Consider the following 14680-nt stretch of genomic DNA (forward strand, 5'->3'; position numbering starts at 1 on the left):
AAGGTCCCTGGTCCTGTTCTGGTGCTGTGGCCATGTTCACCCGTACAAGCTCCTCCACGCGGCCACTCAAAAGCGGTGCTATTCCCTCATAGATATCCACATTGGTGGTGTCCTGTTAAATGGCACCTGTGTGACAGAGGGAAGGGTCATTGGTATATGCATGCATGTGTACATGTATGTCATGATCTACTCAGAATGTCCATACTACTCACTGAACACCCTGCACCCATGTGTCATTAGGGCTTCATGCCTATTGATGGACGCTTGCCCTTTGATACATGGACACAGATTTCTCAAACACAAACGCTTTGCCATCCCCTCTGGCTACAGTAGCTTTGTCACTCAGAACTGCGAGTTTGGACCCAGATGCGATTATTATCAGTAGGTTGTTGCACAGGGTCAGTAGTGCTTGTGTGTGGCTTGACAAGCACGCTGAACTGACTCAACCTTTGCTTGTATAAGAAAGGAATCCGGCATGGGTGGCATTTGGCAGTAACTCTTTCCAATGTCTTCCTCAATGGCTTAAAGAAAATGTTCATAGAGATCTGGATGTCCACAAACTCTGCAAGGACGAGACAATGCTATACTAATGGATCAAACTGAGATTGCCCTACATGGATTGTAGGATTAGGAGGGTCCTGTATTGTCTGTGGATCCAATTTTGGGCTACTACGTTAAAATGGAAAAACAAGATTTAAAAAGTGTGGCAACACTTTTTCAAAATAATAGGGCTAGCCATCGCTTTTCCCACAAAGAATTGGGGCGAATGTTGTTATCGAAGAAATGTATACCAGGCCAACGCACATGGTGCTGTACTTTATAGGGCGCAATTGTCAGTACAGCACATCCCGCTGCTATAGACCGACAAGATAGGGTGAGTAACAAAGAAGTCTTCCGGTGGCTTAAGAAGTGCACTGCTCCATGGGGTCTCTGCTTAAATAATGTGCAGCATGAAATATGCCACCTTTGAGACCACTTCTTCTGTAGAGCAAAATTCTGCCCTTAAGCCATAATAACTCATATTATTTGAGCATCAAAGACATCCTGAAACATGATGGAGCTTGTAAACATATGTTAAATTCCTTAATAAATAAGGTTTGATGATTCTCATCAAACCTCGTCTAATCCAGATCAGACAATTGGGTTCAATAAGGAAAATTAGCACCTGGAGTGAAATTGTCGGATCGAGGCAGGCAAAAAGGATCTGCAGCTTCCAGGCAACAAGCACCAATGTAGCCCAACATGTTTGGATCTAGATTTATGTCAGGATTTCCTCCGCCACTCACTGTGCCCGGTATCCCTACATATTATCCCCACCAAAAATATTGCCATATATATGGTCGTCTGTAACGCCATAGGTGATATTTTTGGGGGGATAATTTTTGGGGGTGTCCCCAGCACATTTAAAAATAATGGGGGGTGTCCCCCGCAGGGTCAATGCCTCAATATCGCAGCATGTATCGGAATATTTTTGCGGGGATATTAACACATGGAACCCTGTGCGCCAAACACCTCCACCCTGCTCCCACTTACTTCCTTGTCCTCTGGGTGTCGCACTCTGGGGCCTTTGTGTCTCCTAATGCCCCACTGTATCTAATCTAAACTTGGGGGACCCTCTGAGCCCATGATCACACGTATTATTTCCTCAATAGGAATCTTGGAATCGTTTTTCTATTGTCATCTTCTCTCAACTAACGGTTGTGAAGGAGAAACTTCAGGCTCACATCTTGTCACCAAGACCTGCGGCTGAGTGCTAATAGTGGTAGAGCACCAGCTACGAGCAAATTGGGATTTACGGGCCTGATGCCTCCTTATATGGCCTCGCCGTTGACTTAGTCTGAAGTCTGGATTCTGGGCACATAATTCCCAGTATTTTCCATAGAGGACTATTAACACTTAAATAGCACCCGGGCGGGAGAGCCAACCAATCAGGTTCGCTCGGATCGTGGGCTGGATCTCACAATCTCAGCCCGCGTTCCAAGCAACCTGATGGCTTCTTCCCTGCCCCCACCATCTTCCCCTCACCTTCTCCTCCCTTCCCCTTGGGTTCTGATCCCTTACAGTTCCCACACCATACACCACTTACCTAATTCCTTCGGCCTGCTGCTGCCACTCCATGTCCTTGCTGTCCACTGAGGAAACGGACGCCTTCCAGCCTAGAGGCGGCCATCTTAGGTAAGTATTTTCAAGCAAAATGCATTGCTGTTACCATCCCGCGTTTCGTAATTGAGAAGCTGAGTTGCTAATAGCAATAACACCCGATCCGGGACACCGGATCGGGTGTTATTGCTATAATATGGATCCTTTGTAGATGGTAGTTTCTTTCCCATGACTGCCAAAGGCAGCTACGCTACAGTGTATTTCAGGTATAAATTAATCCCCAATATGGAAACACAGGCAGGCAAAATGAGACGTTTCCCATTCATTTGTAATTACATACAGTTTAGACTAGATATACTTACTTCAAAATGAGATGTGAACTGCGCATGCTCCTGTTTTATGTGATTTAGCTTAACCTGAAACTGTTAAGTCCTTTTTATTTTTCTACCCACTATCACCCCACTTTGGAAGAAAGGGCCCTTATCACGCCTAAAGAGCTTTTACATGTGTGATATCTACTGTGCATTGAGGCTCTTGCAAAGCCCCGAACAAGGACATACCCAATATGCTGTAGCAACTTGCATAGAATACCAGCACCCGTGTGCTAAAAAGCACAAACTTGCAGTTTATGACACCCTTGTTGTAATGAAGATTTTATTAATTGAATCCAAGTTAAACAAACCTTTATTTTGATCGTTTTGGGTCAGGCTGTCGTGATCCAGTGTCTCTTTTCTCCAGTTCCTTTAGGAGTTTGCACTCCTGTATCCAGCATGCATTGTAATCCTTCTAGATCTCCGTCTCTGGAGCAGAGCCGTAGCCAGGATTGTCTAACAAGTGGGGCCTGCACCTGGTCCCATCGCAGTGACTTTAACATCTGTACATGCCCACACAGCACTGCTGAGTGGGTATTTACACGGTTTGGGTGGGCCTTGGCTGCTCGGGCCCTACCCTGTCTGCGCCTCTGCATTCTGGAGGCTTGAGGAGTTTGGACCTTGCACTGCAATCCTTCAGCATCTCTGTCTCGCTCATGAAGCTTGAGGCACACAGCCTCCTCCCTCCAGCATACCGTGTAAACTGTCAAAGTGACTTTCTCAACCAGGCGCTCTAGGAGTTAGCAATCAAAGTCCCATTCTCTTTCACTGAAGCGTTCTCAATGTTCCCAGGGACGCACGCTCAAAGTTCCAGGCAGTGTGTCTTTTCACCATGGCTTTCTCAATGCACTACGGGAGCTTTGCAGCATGCTTGGTCAGTATGGCCCTCTCTAGGCTCTCGTAGGCATGAAAGCGGTCTGCTTGATCCTGGTTCCTTCATGTCTTGCTTCTGCCTCTCCCCTTTTCCCCCTCTTTGGATCATCGCTAGCTCCACCGCACCTCTCATTCGGCACTCCTTGTTGGGCCCAGATTCTAGGCCTCCACCCCCCCCACATTCCCCAACCACTTTGCTAAGCTTCAGAGGCTCGCATCTCTCCCATGCTTCCTACTCTTAGTTGCTCTCACCATCACTCCAGGCTGCTTTACTCTTGCAGGGATTCTCTCCTCGTCCTTGGTGCTAGTTGATGATTATCGCTCCGAGTTGCTTTAGGGATTCTCTCCTCGCCCTTGTTCCTAGCTGATGATTATCACTCCGGGCTGCTTTAGGGATTCTCTCCTCGTCCTTGCTGCTAGTTGATGATTATCGCTCCAGGCTGCTTTAGGGATTCTCTCCATATCCTTGTTGATATTTGATGATAATCGCTCCAGGCTGCTTTAGGGATTCTCTCCTTGTCCTTGTTGCTAGTTGATGATTATCGCTCCAGGCTGCTTTAGGGATTCTCTCTGGGATTCTCTCCTCGTCCTTGCTGCTAGTTGAGGATTATCACTCCAAGCTGCTTTAGGAATTCTCTCCTTGTCCTTGCTGCTAGTTGATGATTATCACTCCAAGCTGCTTTAGGGATTCTCTCCTCGTCCTTGCTGCTAGTTGATGATTATCGCTCCAGGCTGCTTTAGGGATTCTCTCCTCATCCTTGCTCCTAGTTGACGATAATCGCTCCAGGCTGCTTTAGGGATTCTCTCCTTGTCCTTGCTGCTAGTTGATGATTATCGCTCCAGGCTGCTTTAGGGATTCTCTCCTCGTCCTTGTTGATATTTGATGATAATCGCTTCAGGCTGCTTTAGGGATTCTCTCCTTGTCCTTGTTGCTAGTTGATGATTATCGCTCCAAGCTGCTATAGGGATTCTCTCCTCGTCCTTGCTGCTAGTTGTTGATTCTGTGTCAGGCCTTCTATGGCTCTTCTTGTCTTTTCCAACATCCTTGGATTCTTCTTGGTTCCTCCACCTGAAGGACAGCGAGCGTATCCCAGACACACCCTCTTGTTGCTGTTCTTATACCTACAAAGACTCTGCTCCAAACAAAGACCCTGCCCTCTTGATTTTCAGGGCTTTTCCAGTACGGAGGGCTGGGTCACCTAACTGCAATTAAGGAAAACAGACATCACTGTCATTTTGGGATGACAGCTCATCATAAGTTGCGCTCTCTTGCTTTGATGGCATTTCTTCTTTGCACTTTCCTGTGTGTAAATAATGATACACATTTTGGAAGCCTTTTATGTTAATGTGATTTATGAAATAATGTGAAGGCGTAATATGGTTTGTTGGACCTGAATTTGTTGGTTCGGAAAAACTTTGGTGATTGATGATGAAATAAAAAAAGAGTTGATTCTTCCTGGTGCAGCGACGGTGGCACAGGGGCTGCTCGCTGCCCGTGCCCCCTGGTTCTTCTTGTAGCTGCCCAACCTGTCCAGCCCGGCCATCTCAACAAAAGGGGCACTCCAGGGCCTGTCCCCTCTCTAATGAACCTTGCACAGCAGCGGCACCCTTCTACATTGTCTGCCTTGCCTAGTGTTTTGGGCTGGCCCCCATGGAGTCAAGTATTCGCCTGTGCACCTAGGAAGATCCGGGACCGTACCCCCCAATATGAAATATAGAACCCCTGCCCCGACCCTAGGCAGACACTGTGTGTGACTGTTCTCAATATCCCTGATAAGGAGAAACTGCGCATTAGGATTCTTTGTGTCTGATTTTGAGCATCTTATGGGGATGTAACCAGGGGTGGCCTGGAAACAAAACATGGCCCCTGAAAATGGTCTCCATACACCTTGCGGGAAAGTCAATCCCCACTAAGAAGAGCTTGGGGTTTCTGTGTCCGAGAAAGTTTCTACAAATGAGTCCAAATAGTGACTTATAAAGCACATTTGTCACAATATAGAGATTAAAAAGTAGTTAAACATAACAAAAAGGATATGTAGCATGTGTTGAGATTAAGGAAAAACGTACTGGAAGAAGTATAAGATATGATATGTTTTGCTTCCAAGGCATGTGGTTGATAAGGAGAAATGGAGGGAAAGGGGTTTGGTGACTGGGAGAGTGGGTAAGAGGAGCAAAAAGCCAGGGTACCCACACAGAAGAGAACCCATGGGGTTGAGTCCTTCTGGGAAACGCCCAGAGCACCCTGTAGGCCAGTCCACTCCTTAAAATCCCCAGAGCACACTGTAGGCCAGTCCACCCCCGGAAATCCCCACAGGACCCTGTAGGCCAGTCCACCCCTGGAAACCCCCAGAGCACTCTGTAGGCCAGTCCACCCATGGAAATCCCCAGAGCACCCTGTAGGCCAGTCCACCCCCGGAAATCCCCAGAGCACACTGTGGGCCAGTCCTACCCTAGAAATCCCCAGAGCACCATTTAGGCCAGTCCACCCCTGGAAACCCCCAGAGCACTCTGTAGGCCAGTCCACCTCTAGAAATTCCCAGAGCACCCTGTAGGCCAGTCCACCCCCGGAAATCCCCACAGCACCCTGTAGGCCAGTCCACCTCTGGAAACCCCCAGAGCACTCTGTAGGCCAGTCCACCTCTAGAAATCCCCAGAGCACCCTGTAGGCCAGTCCACCTCTGGAAACCCCCAGAGCACTCTGTAGGCCAGTCCACCACTGGAAATCCCGTGAGCACCCTGTAGGCTAGTCCACCCCTGGATGTAACACAGTTTGATGGTGCAGGGAGGGGCAGTGAATCGTTTACTTCAAGCAGAAAGGGAGTGCTAATGATTTGAAGGTCACGCGGCCTGTGGACCTGCAAAGTGCTGTCAATCTCTTCCACACTAAGGGGCTCACTTTGAAAAAAACATCAGGTTGCACGGACGGGACTGCCAACGTGTGCACCTACTAATGTCTGTTGTTCGAACCACGGAGTGAACATACTGCAAGTAAAACCTGGGGGGACCGGGTTTTCGTGCATTGTTTGCACCGTGTCTTGCTCACGCGTGTAAAAAAATGTCTTGCGCCGTTGATGCGCGGCGTTGCGGAAGCAAAGAGGGATCCAGCGTCTTTCCATCAGCCTCGCAATCCGAGACTGCCAGAAAGCACGTGTTCCCAGCAGCAGTCGGAGCAGATGGGCTCATTTCACTCCTGGCGCCTCGAGGCAATTCGAAAATGGCACCCTTAACGTTTGTCTCTACTCCCATAAGTGCCAGAGTGAGGGGGTCGCACTGTACATTGGGGCGACTATTACTTTCATTGGCTAAATGATGATTTAACACGTGTCTCCTTCACGTTACAGATGAGGTCTGTCGGAGCTTTATCGAGCTGTCCCCAGATTCGGAGAAAGGTAAGTGGGCTACACGCTCCTTGCTTATTTACATATCATATTAAAAAAAAACAGTTGGGGGATGGGGCAGTGGGCTGTGTGCAGGATGCTGGGAATGCTTGTGTTCTACTGTACAATTTAGAGGATGCACAACTTTGCCATGTTTGCCATTTTTGGATGGCTCCTGCATCTCAACAACAAAGACTGAACATGGGCAAAACGTGTTTGTAATTCTTGAACAACTTTGATACAGTGTTGCCTTTGCCAAACATAGCCACACTTATGCCTTTCGTTCCTGATCTTATTCGGAGCTTTGTTTTCTTGCTTACTTTTGATCTAAAGCGCTCCCCAAAAGTTAGTGAATTGGTACACAATAATGATATGATGACAAAAATACGCACAACAGATCAGAAGAAAACAGAACCAAGAGAAATCATAAGAGCAAGAGAATGATTTGATGAGCAGGGAAAAGCAAATCAGAGCGAAAGTCAAGCAATAATATGAACGTTGCTGGAGGAAACCGAGTTCCCACCATGTAAACTCAGCTGACAAAATCAAGGGTGGAAGGACAGGTCTAAAAAATCTAAAATAGGAACATTCTGGTGGCAATACCTACAAGCTGATACTCAGGTGGGCGTGGGCAAGCTCTAGAAGCAGCCTCTCCTGCCCACAGCAATGACCAGGTCAGGGGTGCCACGCCGCTCATGGGCACTCCAATATACGGCCATTTTGGAACTCATTGACTCTGGCATCATGACTGCTGCATCTCACCAACACAGCCCGAAAATGGGCAAAACACGCTTGTAGCTGCTGAACAACGTGAGAGAGTCATGCCTTTGCCAAAGAAAGCCACCCTTCCGTAAGCAGTGGCCTTAGGTTTCCATACTTAGCAGCGACAGCCCACACTTAGCCCCAGTGGCCCTGTCACCCACTAGCACCTCACAACTTCCATCCGAGCTCCCGCACTAGGAGCTCGCAACCCGCCCCCCCCCCACCTTTGCACCTTATCATGCAATCGGTAACAGGACACACACACTTTTTAGGGTAGGAAAGGCCGCAGTTGTTTTATTAGTCAGGAGGTAACTTACAAGTGATCCGTTTGTACCACGCATACTCAGAGTTCTACACTGAGCATGGGGTCCTTACAATTACTGTACCCCAACGCTAGGCTACCTGCACTTCTGCCTTGCTTGCCCTCTTCCTCCGTTTCCCAGGTCGCCCGTCTTCTTATGCCCTTGCAGGTTTCCCAGATCTCCCACCCCCTAACGATCTTACACAGCTTTCTCCAGTCTCTCCCGTCCTCTTCGTCCTTGTTAATTTCCCAGGTCTTACACCCCTTACGCCATTGCTCAGTACTCCCAGGGCTCCCGACCTATTACACCATACCCAGTTACCTAAGCCTCCCAGCCTCTTACACACGACTAGGTTTCCGAGGTCTCTGGCTCTCTTACCTAAGTCATTGGTTTCCGATATCATGTCCCCTTATCTTCCATTACTTCGTTTCCCAGGTCTCCTGACCTCTCACACCCTCATTTGGTTTCCCCAACCTCATTGGCGGTCTACTCGTTTCCCATCCGCTCAAGTTTACCAATCTGTAACATCCCTCCCCATGCCCTTTCTTTCGTTTTCTAGATTTTTTGCCCTCTTCTCGAATTTGTTTTCCCTGTTGTTCACCCCAAGCCCAACGCCCCATAATACTTGTTTTACCCCGCTTTACTTGCCCCCCACCCCACCATGACTCTCTGGCGGCTACTGCCATCAGGGAGCTCTCCCACCTTCCTCCTGGGGGCCCGAGGATGCAGAAATATGCTGAGTTGAATACCTTGCTGCCCCTCCTTTAAATTATTTATTTCCATCAATGTGTGCTTGCTTATTCACGCTGCGGTGAAACCGCCATGCCAAGGGCATAAAAAGAGCGCGTGATGTTTAGTGAGCATGCAGATCATTTAAGCCGGGAGTAGCTCCTACACCCACCCATAACTGCTGTACCCATGTGCAGGCTTACCTTTGCTGTGTTGGGGTGTGTGTGTCATGTCCCGCCGACCCTTACCTTCCCCCTGAATTATTACACTACAACATTTGGTCAAGTGTTGGCAATAAAAGACCGTAGGTTTTTATTGGTACAGATATGGTTATGGAACATGAACAATAATCGCATATCCTAATAATATCATACTTTTGGGCACCGGGTCCTGGGGTTACCCCCTCTGGCCTGTGCCACCTTCTTTGTCCCACAACTTGTTGTGGCCACGTAGAGTGTCCTGTTTTCCCTTTGTTGTTCTTCTCCCTTCTTTTTCTAGGGTGGGAGTGATTGTGGAAAAGAAAAAGAGGAAGACGCTGAGTACACAACAAACTCCCTATTGCTGTTTGGGTCCCCGTGCAGGGTCCACAAACAGTATGTGCTTTTGTGAGCTGCAGGCAGCTCCTTATATGGGACCCAGGGGTAGCCCCTGGGTCCCTGTCTGTCATTAGTGGGGGCTGGAAACCAGCCCCCGAGGAGCAGACTGTCTGGGCCCCTGGGGGGGGGGGTTCTTTGTATTTCCCCTGCCTTGCTGCCCTTGGTTCCTCTGGGTGCTTTGCACCCATTTGTTGTTGTGGAAGGGTGAGGTGTAAAGTCACACCTCACCCTTCCTGCACTTTGCAGTGCATGATACTGCGTGTCTCCTTGTGTGTTTGGGGAAGAGGGTAGCTGGGCCCTGGGGGAGGGCTGCTACCCCTCTCCTGTGGCCCGCTGCCATAGGGCAGCAGTTACCTGGCCTCGCCTGGGGCTGCCCGGCGGCGTTGCCCAGACTCAAAGCTTTCCTTGGAGTAGTTGGGGCACCAGTGAATGGCCTTATTGATAAAGGCAGCAAATACGTTGGGGAGCAGTACGGGTTATGACTAATCACCTGTCACGTTAACAACCTTTTTGTCAAATGTTCCCTCAAGTTAATGCTTCACAGTACAGGTAATCATCATCAGAATTATCAATCACCAAAACATTATTTCCCAGTATATCCATACGAAACCATGCCATCTTAAATGGAGAAAAGAGACTTAAACAAACCCCCTTTGAGTCATTTTTAATCACACCTGCGGTGAAAATATAGCAGCACGTTAAAAACAAAAAATATATATATATATATAATATGAACGCTCATTTAGGTAAAAACAATTTGTATATCATAAAACATTTCAGTGGAGCCGTAAAACACATATAGAACATATTGCGTATCACTCAGTATTTAAATCAATTAGGAATTGCCTTTCAAGTAATCGGCTCTTTTGGGGTGAACCTTCTTCGTCATGGGGAAATTAAGAGAATCGCCAAGCTCGAGACTTACTTAAGAGGCGCACTCCGGATCAGGGAAGTAAAAAATGATTAAGGCTGATGCCATCTCCAGTTCCGGAAGCAGCTCAAGACTTTCCTCTTTGCTTCTGCCTTCTCTCTTCCGCTACCTTGCTGATCTCCTGTCTGATACTGCACTGGTTACCTGGCTACCCTCTGAACCACGGAGCCAGGTCCCTGCCCTACCACCTGCACTGCCTCCTAGCAACCCTGCACTTGGGGCTGTTTCTGCAACTCTACAATCCCCCACCTGCACTAAGCTATCACTTGTTTATCTGCACTTAACCCTGCACTGCCACCCGCTGGCCGCACTTCTGTTTTTTGATGTTTGATCCTATGTCTTGCACTTCCCCTCCTCCCCCTCCCCTGGCACTTCTCCCATTCCCTCTCCCCTGCACTTGCGTGTTATTAATGTCACTGGGCCTAGTAAGATTGTTGTCTTGGTCCCCCTTGTTCCCCTCCCCTGCCTCGTCGTGCCTTGAAACACTTGTGTATAGGCGTGCTAGAAATAAAATATCATATCATATCACCCCAGCTACCTCTGCGCTCGCCCCTCGGCCACCTTCGTCCACCACCCTGGCTCCCTTACCCTCTTCCTCCATAGCTCCCTTGCCATCCCCTCCCTCCGCTGCTCTGGCCCGCGTGCCAGCTACCTCTGTGGCTATCTTGCCACCCCATCCCTCCACTACTCTGGTTCCCTTGCCAGCTTTGGCTCTCCTGGCTCCCTTGCCTCCCTCGTCCTCTACATCTCTGGCTCCCTTGCCAGATGACTCTCTCCTGGCTACGTCGCCTCCCTTGGCTGCCACCTCTCTTACCCCTCTGCCATACACGTCTTTCTTGGCTCTTCTGCCTCCTCCTGTCTCTACCTCCCAGGCTCCTCTGCCACTCCCGCTGGGGATCCCTGTAACCCTCCCCAGAAGTCTTTCAAAAGTGGCAACACTGCTCCACACTGCTACTCTAAACTGTTGCTCTGCTGTCAAACACACACATCTGACATCTGCCACCTCCTTAAACTGCTGGATCTAAATGTTCTCACTCTTACCAAGACATGGTTTAAGGCCAGCTCTGTCATGAATTTTGGCACACTTCTCCCTGTGGGCTACAAGATCCTCTCCAAGCCCAGGCCCAACCGGCCCAGAGGCGGAGTGGCCCTGATCTTTCCGGAGTGGATTCCTGTCTCCATCATCCAACTCAAGCCTACTCCTCCTTTGAATGCCTGGTCTGCAGGATCTCTGTTTCTTCTGGCTCCTCTCCAACCCTGGTCACCTTCTACAAGCCACCTGGCCCGGCCACCCTCTCTGAATGGGCTGACCTCACTTCATCTCTCCTCTCCTCTCAGCTTCTCCTCCTTGGGGATCTCAACATCCACCTGGACTTTCCTGACTCCTCACGGCTTTTCTGCAACCTCTGCAACTCTCTCTACCTTTCCATTCTACCCTCTGCTCCGACCCACTCTGATGGACACACCTCGGATGCTCTAATCTCCTCTGACATCCCTCTCTCTAACTCTCTTACTACCCCTCTCTCCTGGACTGATCACTTTCTTCTCACTTCTCACTTGAAGCTTCCTGTTCCCCTGGCAATGGCCCACCCAGCACTGCCACCCACCTTCACGTTCATCCAACCCGTGAAGAGTGTGTCAGTGGCAGCCTTTGCCTCCACCTACTCTCCTCCACCTACTCCTGTGGCTTACTCCCATCCTGATACAGCCCTTTCCAACTTTCACCTTTCCATCTCTAACACTCTTGACATCCTTGCCCCTGTCATGACGATCCACCTGAAACCTGCCAAAAAGTGCAATTCTTGGTACGACTCCGACCTGGCCACCCTAAAACGCAAGTGCAGAGCAGCTGAATGGAAGTGGGGAGCTTCAGGTTCACCCTCTGACAAACTGGCCTGCCACCTTCTTCAAAGGCGATATAGACTCTCCATCCTCTCTAAAAAAGAGTCTACATTCAAGTCCGCATATCCACGGCATCTAACAAAACAGCAAACATTTTAAAATCTGCAAGGAGCTGGCCAATCCTACTGCAGTATCTTCCTCTACCACACCCACCCAGGCCGTCTGCTCGGCCCTGGCCTCTCATTTCACCACAAAATCTCAGGACATTCTGTCCTCGCTCTCATCTGCTCCCCTCCACCCTCTACCTCTCTCAGGCCCTCATTGACTGCCCCTTCTCCCCTCCTCCTCTACTCCCTCTCTCCTGTCACACCTGATGCGGTTTCCAGAAAAGTCTGGTCTATGAAAGTATCATGCAATCAGGTGTCTCCCTGCCCCTCCAGAACCATTAAGGACAACATTGACTCTCTCACTCCTGCGTTGGCCAATCTCTGCAACCGCTCCTTCGCCACTGGAGTTTTCCCCTCTCCTCTCAAGCACTCCCTCATGCACCCCCTGCTCAAAAAGCCCTTCTGCCGACCCCTCCATCCCAGCAAACTATCGCCCAATTTCTATTACTCCTTTCCTGGGGAAACCCCTGGAGAAATTGGCTATCTCACTCCACACTGAATCTGTTGGTTGTCTCCATGACCATCAGTCTGGCTGATGCACGGACACTGCTCTCCAGAACACTGTGAAGATTTGCTCTCTAACCTTGACTCTACCTCTCCCTCTGTCCTCATCCTCCTCGACCATTCACCTGCTTTTGACACAGTGAACCGCAACATCCTGATCACCCGTCTCTGAGATACCCTGGGCATCACGGATCTGGCTCTGGCGTGACTATCCTCTTTCCTTTTAGACCGACCTTCCCAGGTTGAACTTGGGTCCTTCCTCTCCTCCATCACACTCTCAACATGTGTTCCCCAGGGATCTATCCTCTCGCCTTGGGTTTTCAATGTCTATCTGGCCCCTTTGGCCTGCCGTTTCCTCTAACTTTCAGTGTTATGCGGATGACACCCAGCTCTCTTTCAGGCTACCCTCGGCCTCCTCGCTCATCCCTCACTGTCTTTCCACTATTCAGGCATGGTGTGCCTCTAATGAGCTCTGCCTTAATGCCAGTAAAATGGAGATCCTTCTCATTGGGACCCCTGCTCCCAATTTTCACCTTTCATTCTGGCCAGCCTCCTTTGGTCCTGTGCCCGCACTCTTTTGTGAGGCACAAAACCTTGGGGTCATCTTCGACTCCACTCGTTCCTTCTCTCCAGACATCACAGACATTTCCAACTGCACCTCCTAGGAGGTATTCTACCTTTGTCACCTTCCCCCAGAAGCTCACTGTCTCCAGAGCCCTGGTTCTCTGTAGGCTTGATTATTACAACAGCCTCTTTCTCAATCTACCCAACTCTACCATCTGCAACTCATCCAAAACAGGACCGCCAGACTTATTCTTGGCCTCAAGCCCAGGGACCGCATCTCTCCGGCTCTGAAATCCCTCCACTGGCTCCCAGTGGCTGCAAGGATCAAGTACAAGACCCTCTGCATTGTACTATCTCCAACACTCTCTTCCTAAGTACCTTCCTTCCAGAGCATTCCGCGTGTCTACTTTCAATTCTCTGCGGGTGAGTCACTGCTGCAAGTAGAGACTGTGAGATAGATATCTTTCTCTGCAGGTGCCTCCCTCTGGAATGGCCTCCTTGCTACTCTCTGCCTTGAGCCGGACCGCCTTAAGTTCCAGAAGCTTCTCAAGACCTTCCTTTTCCCTTCTTCCTTCTCTCTGCCTCTCCCCTGCTAACCTTTCTACACCTCCTTTTCTGTCTGCCTTCCCTCTGCTATCCTTCCCTTCCTCATGCTCAGTTATGTTGACTGGCTCCTGGTGCCTCTCTGAGTCATACAGGACACCTGCCCCCGCCCATCCCCCTACCCAGTCCCTAGCACTTGCCTTCAGACCCTCCTGCACTGCCATCTGGCCTTCCTTGCACTTCCAGGGCATGTTCCCCTTGGAGGCCCTGCCTTCCTTGCACTTAACCCAGGGTACGGTTCCACTGGGTGCACTTCTCCCCTTTCCCCTCCCCTGCACTTCTTGTCTGCGCACTTGCACAATCTAAATGATACTAGGCCTAGTAAGATCGTTTGTCTTCTTCTCTCCTGTTTTTCCCCTCCCTACCTGGTTGCGCCTTGAAACACTTGTGTATAGGTGCATTATAAATAACCTATCAATCAATCAACCCTACAGCCAGGAGGAGTGACCAATCCTGACAAACCCTAAGCCAATTTCCCCCTAGCTTTCACCACTGAAAACTTATTTCCTTTGCTTGGATGTCACTTGGCCTCATTATAACCTTGGTGGTAGCTGTGCCGGTAAAAAGGCACGGCTGCCGCCGGAGTCATTTGTTTTCCAGCCCCCGGGAATGGAGACTTACGGGGGCATTACAAGCCCAGGCTGTGCCAGTAATTCCCCATTGCCAGGTGCCGGGAAAATTACTCCCCATTTACACTCGAGTCCCATTGGACTCAATGGGAATGGGGAGGACGGATGCACCGGCACTGTTGGACACAGGGCCGGTGCATCCATCAAGGTCTGCAAGCAGTGCCGTTCCGCCCGCCAGGTCAGACGTGGCAGGCTAAAAGGCACCCGCTCGCAGAACTCTGAGTATGCCGGTCCGGTAACAACGGTGCCGGTAGCTTACCGGCACCGTTGTTACCGGACCGGAATATTTATAATGAAGCCCACTGTTGTAGCGCCACCACTAAAGAAAAA

At 49.7% G+C, this 14680-nt stretch overlaps 1 protein-coding gene across 1 annotated transcript in view; it reads left to right on the forward strand.

The window, feature by feature from the left end:
- The window catches only part of LOC138453982 (germ cell-specific gene 1-like protein), a 203206-nt gene that overhangs the window by 70887 nt on the left and 117639 nt on the right, over nucleotides 1–14680 (forward strand). Inside the window, exon 3 of the mRNA XM_069607007.1 lies at nucleotides 6686–6733. Within this exon, the coding sequence (XP_069463108.1) occupies nucleotides 6686–6733 (48 nt within the window). The remainder of the gene's footprint in view (nucleotides 1–6685; nucleotides 6734–14680) is intronic.

The sequence above is a fragment of the Ambystoma mexicanum genome, chromosome 1p (assembly GCF_040938575.1).
Source record: "Ambystoma mexicanum isolate Mex_15411 chromosome 1p, UKY_AmexF1_1, whole genome shotgun sequence".
Taxonomy (NCBI): Eukaryota; Metazoa; Chordata; class Amphibia; order Caudata; family Ambystomatidae; genus Ambystoma; species Ambystoma mexicanum.